This window comes from Loxodonta africana, chromosome 3, assembly GCF_030014295.1.
Source record: "Loxodonta africana isolate mLoxAfr1 chromosome 3, mLoxAfr1.hap2, whole genome shotgun sequence".
Lineage (NCBI taxonomy): Eukaryota > Metazoa > Chordata > Mammalia > Proboscidea > Elephantidae > Loxodonta > Loxodonta africana.
Genome location: NC_087344.1, coordinates 33,699,143 through 33,711,180, shown reverse-complemented (window position 1 = coordinate 33,711,180; position 12,038 = coordinate 33,699,143). Strand labels below are relative to the sequence as shown.

Below are 12,038 nucleotides of genomic sequence, written 5' to 3'. Positions count from 1 at the left end.
AGTTTGGTTACTGGCCAGCGCACCTCATGCACAGCCATCACCCATCTGTCAGCGGAAGCTTGCGTGTTACTATGAGGCTGAACAGGTTTCAGCGGAGCTTCCAGACTAAGACAGACTAGGAAGAAATGCCTGGTGATCAGCTTCTGAAAATCAACTCATGGATCTCAACGGTTCAGTCCACAACTAACCATGGGGATGGCACAGGACCGGGCAGGGTTTTGTTCTATTGTGCTTGGGTTCCCATGAGTCAGGGGCCAACTGTATGACAGCTAACAACAGCATTCATAGAACAGAGGTTACCAGGGGCTGCCGGGAGGGGATAGTGGCAAGTTATAGTTTAGGTACAGAGTTTCTGTTTGAGATGATGAAAAAGATCTGGAAGTAGATAGAAGCGGTGGCTGCACAGCGTTGTTAATGTATTTAACACCACTGAATTGTACACTCAAAATGGTTAAAATGATATATTTTAGATTATGTATATTTTACCACAAAACATTAAATGCGGAAAACAGTTGGGCGGTTCCTTGAAAAGTTGAACAGAGAACTACCATATGACCCAGCAATCCCAACCCTAGGTATCTACCCAGAAGATGTGGAGGCAGGAACGTAAACAGAGGCCTGTACGCCACTGTTCATTGCAGCATTTTTCACAGTAGCCAAAAGGTGGACCCAACTGAAATGTCCATCAACAGCTCAATGGATTAACACACTGTAGTATATACACACAATGGTACATTATGCAGCTGTAAGGAGAAATGAAGTCCTGACACATGCCACAACATGGGTGGACCTAGAAACCATCGTGATGAGTGAAATAAATCAGTCCTAAAAGGGCAAATACCATATGATCTCACTTACATGAAACAAGCAAATTTATAGAAACCCAGGCTTGTTAGTGGATACCAGAGGTGGGAGCGATGGGGAAAGGGAACGTTTTTGTTTAGGGGGGAGTGAGTTTATGTTAACGGTGGTGAAATGATTTGGCAAGGGTAGTGAGTGAGAATGGGTGCATAAGTGGAAGATTCTATTCAATGTCACTGAACTGTACATGTAGAAATTGTTGAGATGGCATGTGTTTTGTGATACATATTTTCACCGTAATAAATAAAAGAAACTCAGATATTAAAAACACATATATTTAAATTAAGAGATGACTTTCAAAGGTGTGGGCCGGTTTGGGTCACCGCGGTCACCCCAGCCAGGCTGGAGATTCAGAGGCAAAGCCACAGCTGTTGGATCAGGGTGTAGAGGAGACGGGGAAAGAAGCACCCCCCTCCCTCCTCCCATCCCCTCCTAGTGGCAGCAGTGGCTGGTCGCAGGTGGGGAGAAGGATGGAGAGGTGGATACCCAACCCTCTTGGCTCCCTCTAACTCACCCCTCCTCCATGACCCACAGGCCTCCATCAGCCTGGAGCCCTCAGAACCCCTGCCCCAGTCACTGTAGGCTGGGACCACCATACCCCTCACCCCAAACTCTCCCCCAGGATATGAGGCCCTCGCCAGCCAGGAACCTCTGGTGGCCAGCAACAGAGACCAACTCTGGTCAACTTCAGCTAAAAGGGGGCTCACTGGAAGGGTCTCAGGGAGCCTGCAGAAGTCACAGGAAGGATGGAGACAGGGCACTGCCTGGCACTCCTCCTCCGTGACTCCTTTCCAATGCTGAGTACTGGGGAAGGACAACAGGTGGGACACCAGGCCAGGAAGAAACCCTATCAGCTGTGCTGAGGCACTCAGCGGAAGATCCAATGGGACATTGAGGCCCAGTCAGGGGCATGAGACCCTCTTCCAGAGACACCCCTATACTGAAAGTATGACGTTGGGCACCAGAGGCAGTTGGTTCATACCACTTGTGCCAGCGTGCGGTTCCAGAGGCTTCACCCATCTCAGAGAGAGCCCAACTGGGCAGGGACGATGGCCATGTTTTGACCACTCCCCTAAGGGCAGCCAGACTGACAGACAGAAGTAGGCTCATTTCCAGACAGCATTTATATACACTGTTTATTCCTCCCCTGATCCCATGCAGCAGCCCCAGCCGCCCCCTCTGATGTGGGCTGGGGTCCTAAGAGGCCAGGCAGGAAAACAGGAGGAAGCCCCCAGCTGGAGGCAACTTCCTGAAGCCTCAGCCCCCCTGAGAGGGGAGAGAGAAGGAAGGAGGTGACACAGGACTGGGTTCAAATACTCAGGGGATAGAAGACGAAAAGTAGCAGGGGGGAGGAGGGCAAAGGGAGGGCATGAGGAGCCAAGGTTGAATCCTGCTCCTCAAACCAGGGGTGTCCCATCCCTCAGGGCCTGGAGGGAAAGGCAGGACTGGGAGAGAAGGATTTGGGGTGGAAGAGACCAAGGAGGGCCCCACCTCCTACCTCGGATTCTGGTTCCAAACAAGCCTTGCCCAAGGAGCCCCCCGCCCCGATCCTACCCCAGGGAGCCCCTACGGTCAGCCAGTCTCAGGGACAGGGCCTAAAGCTGGGTGAGATCCAGCTTCAGCTGGTAAGGTGGAGGGCTGTCCTCCCAAGGTTGTGATGGGGGCGGGTACAGGGGCCAGTCTGACTCCACCATGAAACCCTTGTGCTGCTCCAGGGTCAGGGGCTGCAGAGAGGGTAGGAAGGGAGGGCCTGCTGAGACCCCCTGCCCTGGCCAGGCTCCTTCCCACCCCTGACCTCATGTCACTCCCCGGTCAGCCCCACCCTCCGCAAGGCTCCACCCATACCCTCCCTCTATGCCGGTGGGCCCACCTGAAACTTGAGGTGCTGGCCAGGCGCGGTGACCAGGGTAGAGCAGCTCAACCACAGCATCACCAGCACAGAGAGGAAAAGGCAGCAGGCCAGGATCCATCGAGGCAGCCCCGAACGCCTGCTCCGCCCAGCAGGCACACTCAGTGGCCTGGTTGGGGGTTGGGGAGAGCCCCCTCCCCTCTAGTCCCAGCACCAGACCCAGCCTCTCCCCAGGGTCCTGACACCCACCGGGACATGCAGCTGAGGAAGTCATTGTCCTGGAGCTCTTCAGTCTCCACCTTGGCCTTGCTGCTGGTCTTAACTCGAATCTTGGTTTTCCTCACCTTGTCCAAGGGGCCCACAGGGTCTGAGGGACAGCAACAACTGCTCAGCAGCTTCCAGGCCTTCCCCAAGAGGGTTCCCCAGCCATGCAGAGGAGAAAGGAGGCCAGGACTAGGGGAATGGGGCATGGGGTCCTGGGAATGGAGGTCAGAATCATGGAAGGTGGGCTATGGGACGTTGGGGGATGGAGTATGTAACTGGGGGAAATGGACCAGGAACCCTGGGAGGAGGGCTGTGTGACCCCAGGAGTTGAGATATGAACTGTGAAACCCTGGGAGATGAACCACAAAACTCTGTGAGGTAGATCATGTAACCCCTGGAGCTGACAGATGGAGACCCCCAATCCTAACATGTCTGTTTTGCCAGGAGGGCTCATGGGGCAGTGGGACCCCATGGGAGAAACCCGGGTGAGGCCAGAGCTTACCCACATGCACCTCCAGGGCCTCAGGGTGGGATCCTCGCCAGGTCACCTCCACTCGCTGCAAATGCAACCCCTCGGGCCCGGGACTCTCCACCACAGGCTGCGTCTAGGCCAGGGACAAGAGAGCAGGAGGCTCATGAGAAGCGCACCACCTTGACCCTGGCAGGCACCTCTGTGAGCCCCATGGGGGCCAGAAGTTCCCATACTAGCTGGCACCTAGCCCTGTTGGGGTTATAGAGGACACAGAGCTGTGCTGTGATGTTGGGGGATGTTTTTTCCCTGCTAGTGTAGGCACCTTAGTTTTCTTTGACCTCATCCTCCAGCTCCAGAAATAGCCAAGCCAACAGCACTTTAGGAATGGGCTGAGAGGGGGCCACAAAACCCGCCAGCGCCAATCAGAATAAACCCAGCCTAGATGGCAACCCCAGAGGTTTGTCATCTGGAGCCTTGGGCATCCAACCTACTCTCAGGAGGGGAGTGCCTGCTTGGGAATGATCACTACCACAAGGGAAAGTAGGGCCTAGGGGAGGAGTGGACCCTGAGCTCCTGGATCCAGCTGTGCCTGAAGGTAGCCACCCATAGACTTTGCATTCCTGGAGCCAAGAGCCAATGCATTGCCCCTTCTTATCTGGACCAGCCACCCACTGCTCTGGGGTGCCCCCTCCAGACCCCTCACCTGGAACACCACCACCTTCCCGTTGTCCGTCTGCAGGTAGTATGTCCATGTGGAGGACACAAAGCCCTGGGCTGAGTTGACAAAATCATTGCAGAGGGTGGAGAACAGCTCCAAGAGTGAGAGGGCTCCACTTGGAGTTTCCAGGACCTTTCTCTGGGGACAGGGACGCCCAAAGCACAGAAATGTCACCAAGGTAGGACATTAATCAATCATCAGGGGAACAGGAAAAAGGGGAACTGGATAAATTCATGGTAATTGGGCTTGGCTAAGTGATTTGGGGCAACAGAGCATCAAATAATGAACACAGACTTTGGCCCAGCATTTGGCTTGCTGTTTGTCCTTGAAGAAGTGGATTGCCCTCCGTGAGCCCTAAAATGGGGATGATTCCCTCCCTTCATGGGGCCACTATGAGATTGTAACTAGGTGATGTTTGCCAAGAGTCTGGCACAGCACAAGTGCCTAATCCGTAGTATTAAGTTATTAAACTTTCACAGCCATCATCACTCTTATTTCTACCATGTCTAGGGGGAGCTCATAATGGGAAGGGGAGACAGTGACTGAGCTTTTCTGAACAGAGAAACAGCCTAGAGGCAATGGAGAACACGGGTGGGTAGTCCCAGCTCCAGAGATCTTTGCCTGGGCTGAATGACTTTCTGAGCCTCAGTTTGCTCATCTGTAAAACAAGGATGCTGTCCCTGGATGCATTCTAGACTCCCACATAGATGACAACAGGCGAGCAATTATTGTTTCTCCCTGGGGGTAAAGGAGGGATACTTGGGAAGCTGCTCCTACTGGTACTTCAGTAGTCCCAGTTCCTAGCCCCCCAGATGACAATGGCCACCAGTCATTAGGAAGTCACATGGAGTCAGTATGACAACACAAGGAACATGGTTAGCCCAGCACCCGATACACAGCAGGTGCTCAATAAAATGAGCTCTGGCGGTGCTGAAGATAAGAAACCAAGGGTTGGGTGCAAGCCCAACATCCCTGGGCTCAGGTCCTGCCTCTGCACAGCCCCCACCTCGGGACTCCAGGCAGCTGCTTCCTGGGCACTAGACAGGGTGGAAGTAACCCTAGCACCTTTGGTGACTCAAGGAATTTGGGACAGGCTCCGCTCAGGACTTGATAAGCCATTTACTTCTGGCAGGGTGGCAGGAGGGGTGGTGGCAGGGACTCTTCTCCTGTCACAGAGATGACACTTGAGGCTTCAGAGGTGGCACCACTCAACAGGGGTCACCCAGCAGGCTGGGAGACTCTGGACAAATGGAGAGTGGGGCAGGAGAGGGGCTGGGGCACAGGGGTGAGTAAATGTGGGCGCCCACCTTCTGCTCCAGCTCTGATTCGGGGTCCAGCTCCAGCTCCAGGGTCTGGCTCCAGCACCCCTCGCTGCAGGCCTGCTGCTCTGGTTCCTTCACATAAGCCTCCACACAGGCTGCAGGCAGGAGGGGCGGTTGGGGCAGCTGAGGCCCTCCCAGGTCCCCCCCCCCAACCTGGCCAGCCCTCACCTGCTTCACACTCGGCCTGGGTGGCGTTAGGCTTGGAGCTCCGGGCCACAAAGCGGCAGATAGAAAAGAGGCGGCAGCCCCGCTCGCAGGCGCTGACCAGGACTGCTCTGTCATAGGGCGACTCAGAGGGGCCAGGGGGCCCCGCCTGGGGAGGGACATAGGGCTCGGGCCAGGAGGAGGGGCGGATTATGAGGAGGAGGGGTGGTGAAGCACTAGGGGGGAGGAGGGAGAGGGAGGAGGTTCCCCATCCCCCGAAAATCTGGGATGAGCTTGAGGGAGGTGGAAGGATATGAGCGCCGGGGGGAGGTGCGGGGCTTTGAGAATGGGGCTAGACAATGGCTGATTTGGGATTTGGGGGATTGAGGAAAATGGGCCCACAAAGGTCCGTGGAAGAGGGGGATTGAGAGGGATTCTGGGGGTGCTCAGTGGAGGCAGTCTCGTCACCTTTTGGACCTGGGTAATTTGGGATCCAACAGCAAGAGGGGTGAGGGTATAAATGGGGGCTAGTAGCGGGGGGAGACACAAGAGGGAAGTGAATGCAGCTGGGGCTGAGGAAGAGGAGGGAGGTGGCGGTGAGCCGCCCCGAGGATCCTTGCGCAGCAGAGCTCGGCTGGGCAGCCGGGAGGTGACATCCGGGGATGTGGCAGCGGGATCCTCAGTCTCCACCTCACCCCCTTTGTCATGGGGGCCCTTATCCATTGGAGGTACCCCACCCATCTCTGGCCCTTCCCTCATCGGAGGGACGCCTCGACCCCTGCGCTTGCCCCCATCTGAGGGACTCCCATCCCTGACACCCTCATAGGAGGGGCCCCCATCTCCGCCCCCTGCCCCATCGGAGGGACCCCCATCCCCAAGCCTCGACCCCATCGGAGGTACCCCGGATCCCCGCACTCTCCCCTATCGGAGGATTCCATCCCTGACCCCTTCCTCGCCGGAGAGATCCCTGTCCTATACCCCACCTCGGAAGGACCCGGTCCCTGGGCCCGCGCCGCATGCGCTTCACCTGCGAGGGCCGCGGGCCGAGGTCGCGGTCGCGGCACCGCAGCTGGCAGCTCTGAGTGTCCCCGAGCTGAGGGGCAAAGGGGTCGTGGGCGGGCGGCGCGGTGGCGGTGGGCGGCAGCAGCAGTAGCAGCGGCAGCAGCGGCAGCAGCACGGCGGTCGCCATGGCTGCGGGCGCGGGGTCCGGGGCTCGGCGCCGAGGATGCGGCAGCAGCGGGGACCGAGCGCTTACGTCACCGAGCGAGGCAGCCTGGGAAGGGGGGGTGGGGGATGCAGAGAACCGGCGAGGAAGGGCGCTGCGACACCCGCGGGGTGCTGGCTGGCGGAGCTCTTGAATCTCGATCACCGCCAGGTGGAACTGGATCACGCCGCCCCCCCGCCCCCTTTGTCCTATCTGGGCCCGGGAAGTCCCACGACACCCCTTGCTACCCACAGAGGCGTAAAGAAAGCAAATGGGATGATGGGGTGGTGGTGGCCTCACTGATCAGAAGGGGTCAGAGGGCCAAGAGGATAGGACGTTTGAGCGGACAGTGAAGGGAAAAGCATCCAGGTAGAGGGAATAGAGTATGCAAAGTCTCTGAACCAGAAAAGAGCTTGTCAGAGGAAGAGAAGGGACCGGATCCAGTTAGAGATGGGAGGAGGAGGGAGGTAGGGGCAGCAGAGTGGGGCCAGGGGTTGCCTCGGGAAGGTCCGCGGCATCTTCTCATGGACACTCAGCTCAGAGAGGTGACAAAGTGTGCACAGCCCCCCTCCACCAGGAAGCCCTCCAAGCCCCTCTGAGGGTGTCTGTCGCGGCTCATTGGGGGGGATATCCCCCAGCACAGGGAAGGGCACAGTGGTGTGCACAGGGGTGAGGGTGGCTGCTAAATATTCTAACTCTGAGAAAGCTTGGGATGAACAGGGACACTTCTGGCTTCCAGAATTGTCACACCCCACGGTGACTGCCTGCAGCCCCATATGCCAAAACCTGGGTTATGCAGGTGGCCCCCGCTTCATCTCTGTCAGGCACAAGAATGTGGACGCCTGTCTAAAGCCGGGTCCTCTGCAAAGAGCCTCCCCCCACCCCCCGCCAGGCGCGTCACCTATCCCTCACGCGCCTGGCAGGTGCCTGCGGAGGCTGTGCAGTGCAATGCTGCAGCCAGTGCGACCGGGAGTACGCGCCGCCCCCGCAGACGCGGCAGCAGCCACGAGGGGTCGGCGGGTCAGAGGGCGCCTCAGGTTCCGGCGGGGAGGAGGGGACCCGGGGGGCTGGCGCGCCCCTCTCCGGGTCTGCCGCCGTGCTTTCATCTCCGCGGCCTGGGCAGGCCCCCACTTGGCTTAATCAGGCGCGGCTGTTCCTGATGGACCCCGAACATCTGGATACCGGCGCAGCCCCTCCTCCGCCCCGCCCCTCCCGGGCGGAGGCCGCCGCGACCCCGCAGCCAGGGCTTCCTGGCCACGGTTTGCGGGAGAACTGGGAAACCTCGTGTCCAGCGTACCACGCGCCAGGCCCGCGCCTTTGGAACCGGTCCTGTGTATTATAACCGATATTGTCCCCGATTTCACAGGTGGAAAACTGAGGCCCCCGTACCCCTCGCAGAGCCAAGATTTGAGCCCACACACGTATGTCCGTTCCAGAGCCCGTACGCTTGAGCCCTCCTTGATCATGACCGTCATTCATTCACTCCAAACAAAGCATTTTCCAGCTTTTTTTTTTTCTTTTTAAAAACAACACCTCTATAAGGTAGCTACTGGGAACGTTGCACAGTTTACAGATGAGGAAACTGAGGTTCAGAAAGGCGAAGAGGGGCCAGCCCAGGTGCCAAGAAAGCGAGAGAAGCAAAGAGGCCAGCAGAGCCCCGCCAAGGAGCGTCGAACGTAAGAAGCGTCGTAGAAAGCTCAGCAGCAGAAAGGGACACCCACGTCCTTTTGCAGATGGGGAAACTGAGGCTGGAGGGGTTGGGCTGCTGGCCCAGGCCGTCCAGAGGAGGAAGAAGAGGGTTTGATTGCCGCCCCCACCCTTTTCCGCTCCACGAGTCCGCTGGGGGGGGGGAGCGGAAGGAGGACTTGACCCCGGCCCCCCAGGTGAGCCCCCGCGCCCCTCCTGCTGCTCCCGGGGGACCGGGTCCAGGTGAGGGGCGGGCGGGCCGCCGGGCGGCTGGGGTCGGGTTTCAGGAAATCCGCCGACATTCCTTCGGGGCTTAAGAGGGAAAGTTGACTCGGCACCGCCCCTCTCCCCCCCACTTCCTACCCCCCGGGGCGGCCCGGCCGGGGGCAGCGCGCGGGGGGCGCTGCGGCCGCTGGGCGTGAATCAGCCGCCGCCCGGGCGTCCGGGAAGGGGCGGCCGAGGTCAAGGAGGGCTGCGGACAAGCGCCCTTTGTCCCTTGCCGCCCTCACCACGACCCCACTGACCCCCACCCCCAAGCCGGGTGCAGGCCGGGGGAAGAGGCCCGGCATCGCGGCGCCCGTTTCTCAGCCGGGTGTGTATGGAGGGAGCGGAAGGGGCAGCAGCAACTGCCCCCGCCCCCCCCACCCCCCCACCCCCCGTCAACGTAGCTGACCCCTCCTAAGACCCAGACTCCGGGGTTCTCCTGGGTGCAGAGGGGCCAGGAACACAGGCCTCCAGCTCTCCATCATCCAATCCCCGCCTCTCCCCCCCCCATCTAAGATGCTTCAGCTTCCCAAGCACTGCCTCCTGTGGTAGGGGGTCTGAATTTTTGAAGCTCAGGGCACTTAATGCCTGGCACCCAGTCTTCTGGGCTTCCAGGTTCAGCCTCCAGGATGTGGAAGCATCACATTTAGGACACCCACTGGCCCTTCTTTCCCTGGGCACACCTCCACGCCCAGGGGTCTGCCGCCCTACCCTCATTTCTAGGGTGCCCACAGGACCCAGGCATCCAGAACCTCACATGACCCCTTGCCGGAAGTGTGGGCCTGGAACTCAAGATAGCTAATCTCAAACTAGGGTTCCAGGTTCAGGTTCAGGTTCAGGATTCCGTCATGGAAGGGGCAGCTCACTCCCTTTGGCTCTGAGTCCCATGGCCCCTGGAGGTCCTGATACCACTGCCCCCTCCCGGGCCTAAAACCCCTCTTCAGTGCTCTGAAAGCAGCCAGGGAGCTGGGGCTGAAGGACCCCGCCCCAAATCCTGAACTCTCACACAGAGATAGCCTCTGAGTGAAGGAGGCAAGACTAAGGGGGAGCCTTCCCCTTAGCCCATGAGGGCCCCCTGGAGAGAACAGGGCCCTCAGGGCCCTCCCTCCGTCCATCTGCCCCTCAGAACATTCCGAGCCACCCTCAAGGACTTGGGTCAATATTTGCCAGAAGTTTCTTGGTGCTGGTAGAGGCAGTGGGACTGGGGAGAAAGGCTGAGGCCACCGGGGGCGCCTAGGGCAGGAAAGAGTGCAACTGGGAGTCAAATCCCTTTCCCTGAAGTCAAAGATAGAGGGCAAGGGGCACCCAGAGGGCAGAGGACAGAGGGCAGGGCTGAGCAGCATCTAGAACTCCAAATCCCGTCTTCTGTGGCTAATGATCAGAGTGCTGCCTGCAGGCCTGGGCCACTCAGCCCACCTGGTGCTGGGCCTGCTGAGCTTTTCGCCACCTGGAAGAACTGAAAATGCCTCTTCTGTCTTTTAAATTTGCAAATGTTGACTAAACTCCGGCGTCTCCCAGGCTAAAGGAAAAAATCGCAAGAGGAGGAAAAAAGGACAAGGAAACAAGGTGAAGGGGATGGAGGTGGCTGGGAAGGTGACCTTTGAACTATGACTTTATGAAGGAGCTAACTGGAGAAAGATTTGGGGAATGACATCCCTGACAGGAAACAGCCAATGTGCTCCATAGCAGTAACAAGCTGGGTGAATTTGGGGGACTAGGAGGGCCCAGAGTGGCAGGAGCAGAGCAAGCCAGAGGAGGGGACAGCGGAGGGAGGGGAGGGAGAGGGTGGCCAGGCAGAGGTGCCCTGGTTTACTTCTTGATAAGCTCTCTTGGAGGGTTGCGAAGAAGCTGGGAAGCCAGGAGGAGGCTGGGGCAGCATCAGGAGAGAGACAGTGGGGCCTGCACGCAGCCGGGTGGGGAGAAGGGATCAGAAGCTCCAAATCAGGGAATCGGGATGTATTACGGAATCGGAGCCAGCAGGATCTGCTGATGGATTGGACATAGGGGATGAGAGAAGGGGAGAGGGGTCACGGTCGCCTCCGGGTCTCCGCTTGGAGCACCCGGGTGGATGGGAGCCCTTGCAGGGACAGGCATTACTGGGGGAGGGGCAGAGTTGTTGGGAGGAGATAGATCCAGATTTTGAACTCCTCCAAGCAGGGGTGAGCCTTCACTCCCCTCACCAGAGCTTGGGAAAGGTAGAGGTGGGGGAGGAGGAGCAGCACATGCCAGAAACACAATTCCAGCCAATGAGCTGCCACCTCCATTAGCCCTACCAGCCACCTGGCAGGTTGGCCGATGGTCCCATTTTCCAGAGGGGACAAACTGAGGCCCAGGGGTCACCTCACAGCAGGAGAATGTCCAGCAGGCGGTGCTAGGCTCCTGGTGCATTGCATTCTCCCACTGAAACTTGCCAGGCTGTCTGGGAGCTGCCCAAGGTGCATACAGGGAAACGGAAGCAGGAAAGACCTGGCTTGCCCCAATAAGCAGCAGTGCACCTTCCCCAACTTGACTCCCCCACACCCCTATACAGAGTCCACATGGGGTAGTACCCTGAACCCCCAATCCCCAGCTTCCTGTTCTGAGTCTGGGGTCTGAGATGGGGACCCAACTAGAAGGGGACTTCTGACCTCCCTATCCCTCCAGATGCTTTGACCCCCGCCTTGGCAGGATAGGGGCGTGGGGAGGGGGTCTCAGCCTCTAAGGGAACCCCGGGAACGAGGGGAATCACGGCTCAACCCCTCCCGGGGCTGGGGGGCCGGTTGCGACCCAAACCCGTGACTGAGGCGCCCAGGAAGTCTCATCCCAGGCGCCCTCTCGGTCCTCCAGGCTCCAAGCCCCGGAACCCTTTATTCATGGGCGTCCTGATCAGGTGGGGGCAAGGAGGAGGGGGATGAGCTGCCCAGGCCAGGAGAGGTCCCAAATCCGAACGGTGGCCAAAAATAATAGCGGGGAGAAGTATCCCTGCGCGAAAGCAGGCAAACTATGTGTCGCTCCGGGCAGCCGCGTTACCTGGAGTCGGGCGGGCGGTGGCCGCCCCAGCGATTACTCACCGCGTGGCGCACCCCACCCGCGGGCCGCTGAGCGGATTTTTCCGTGGAGGGGGGTCAGTGAGTCCGGGGGTGCCTTTTCTCCCAGGAACCCCTCCTACTGCGCGCGCGGGATGCAGTCCCTCCCGCAGGCCCTGGTCCTGCTCCCACAGAGGCACTCGCGGGAGCTCCCTCCTTTGGGTTCCCAGCCTGGTCCCATGCGAGGGG

The 12,038-nt window shown here is 58.9% G+C and overlaps 1 protein-coding gene across 1 annotated transcript; it reads right to left on the bottom strand.

Annotated features, from left to right (window-relative positions):
• Positions 1 to 1,970: 1,970 nt before the first annotated feature.
• Positions 1,971 to 6,834, bottom strand: TMEM59L (transmembrane protein 59 like). Its single transcript, XM_064281002.1, has 8 exons — positions 6,658 to 6,834; positions 5,655 to 5,799; positions 5,472 to 5,581; positions 4,150 to 4,302; positions 3,477 to 3,579; positions 2,960 to 3,077; positions 2,732 to 2,849; positions 1,971 to 2,585 (listed from the first exon to the last, which is right to left on the bottom strand). The coding sequence occupies exons 1-8, from the start codon at positions 6,817 to 6,819 to the stop codon at positions 2,457 to 2,459; spliced, it is 1,038 nt and encodes a 345-aa protein (XP_064137072.1). The 5' UTR covers positions 6,820 to 6,834; the 3' UTR covers positions 1,971 to 2,456.
• Between the last annotated feature and the right edge of the window lie 5,204 nt (positions 6,835 to 12,038).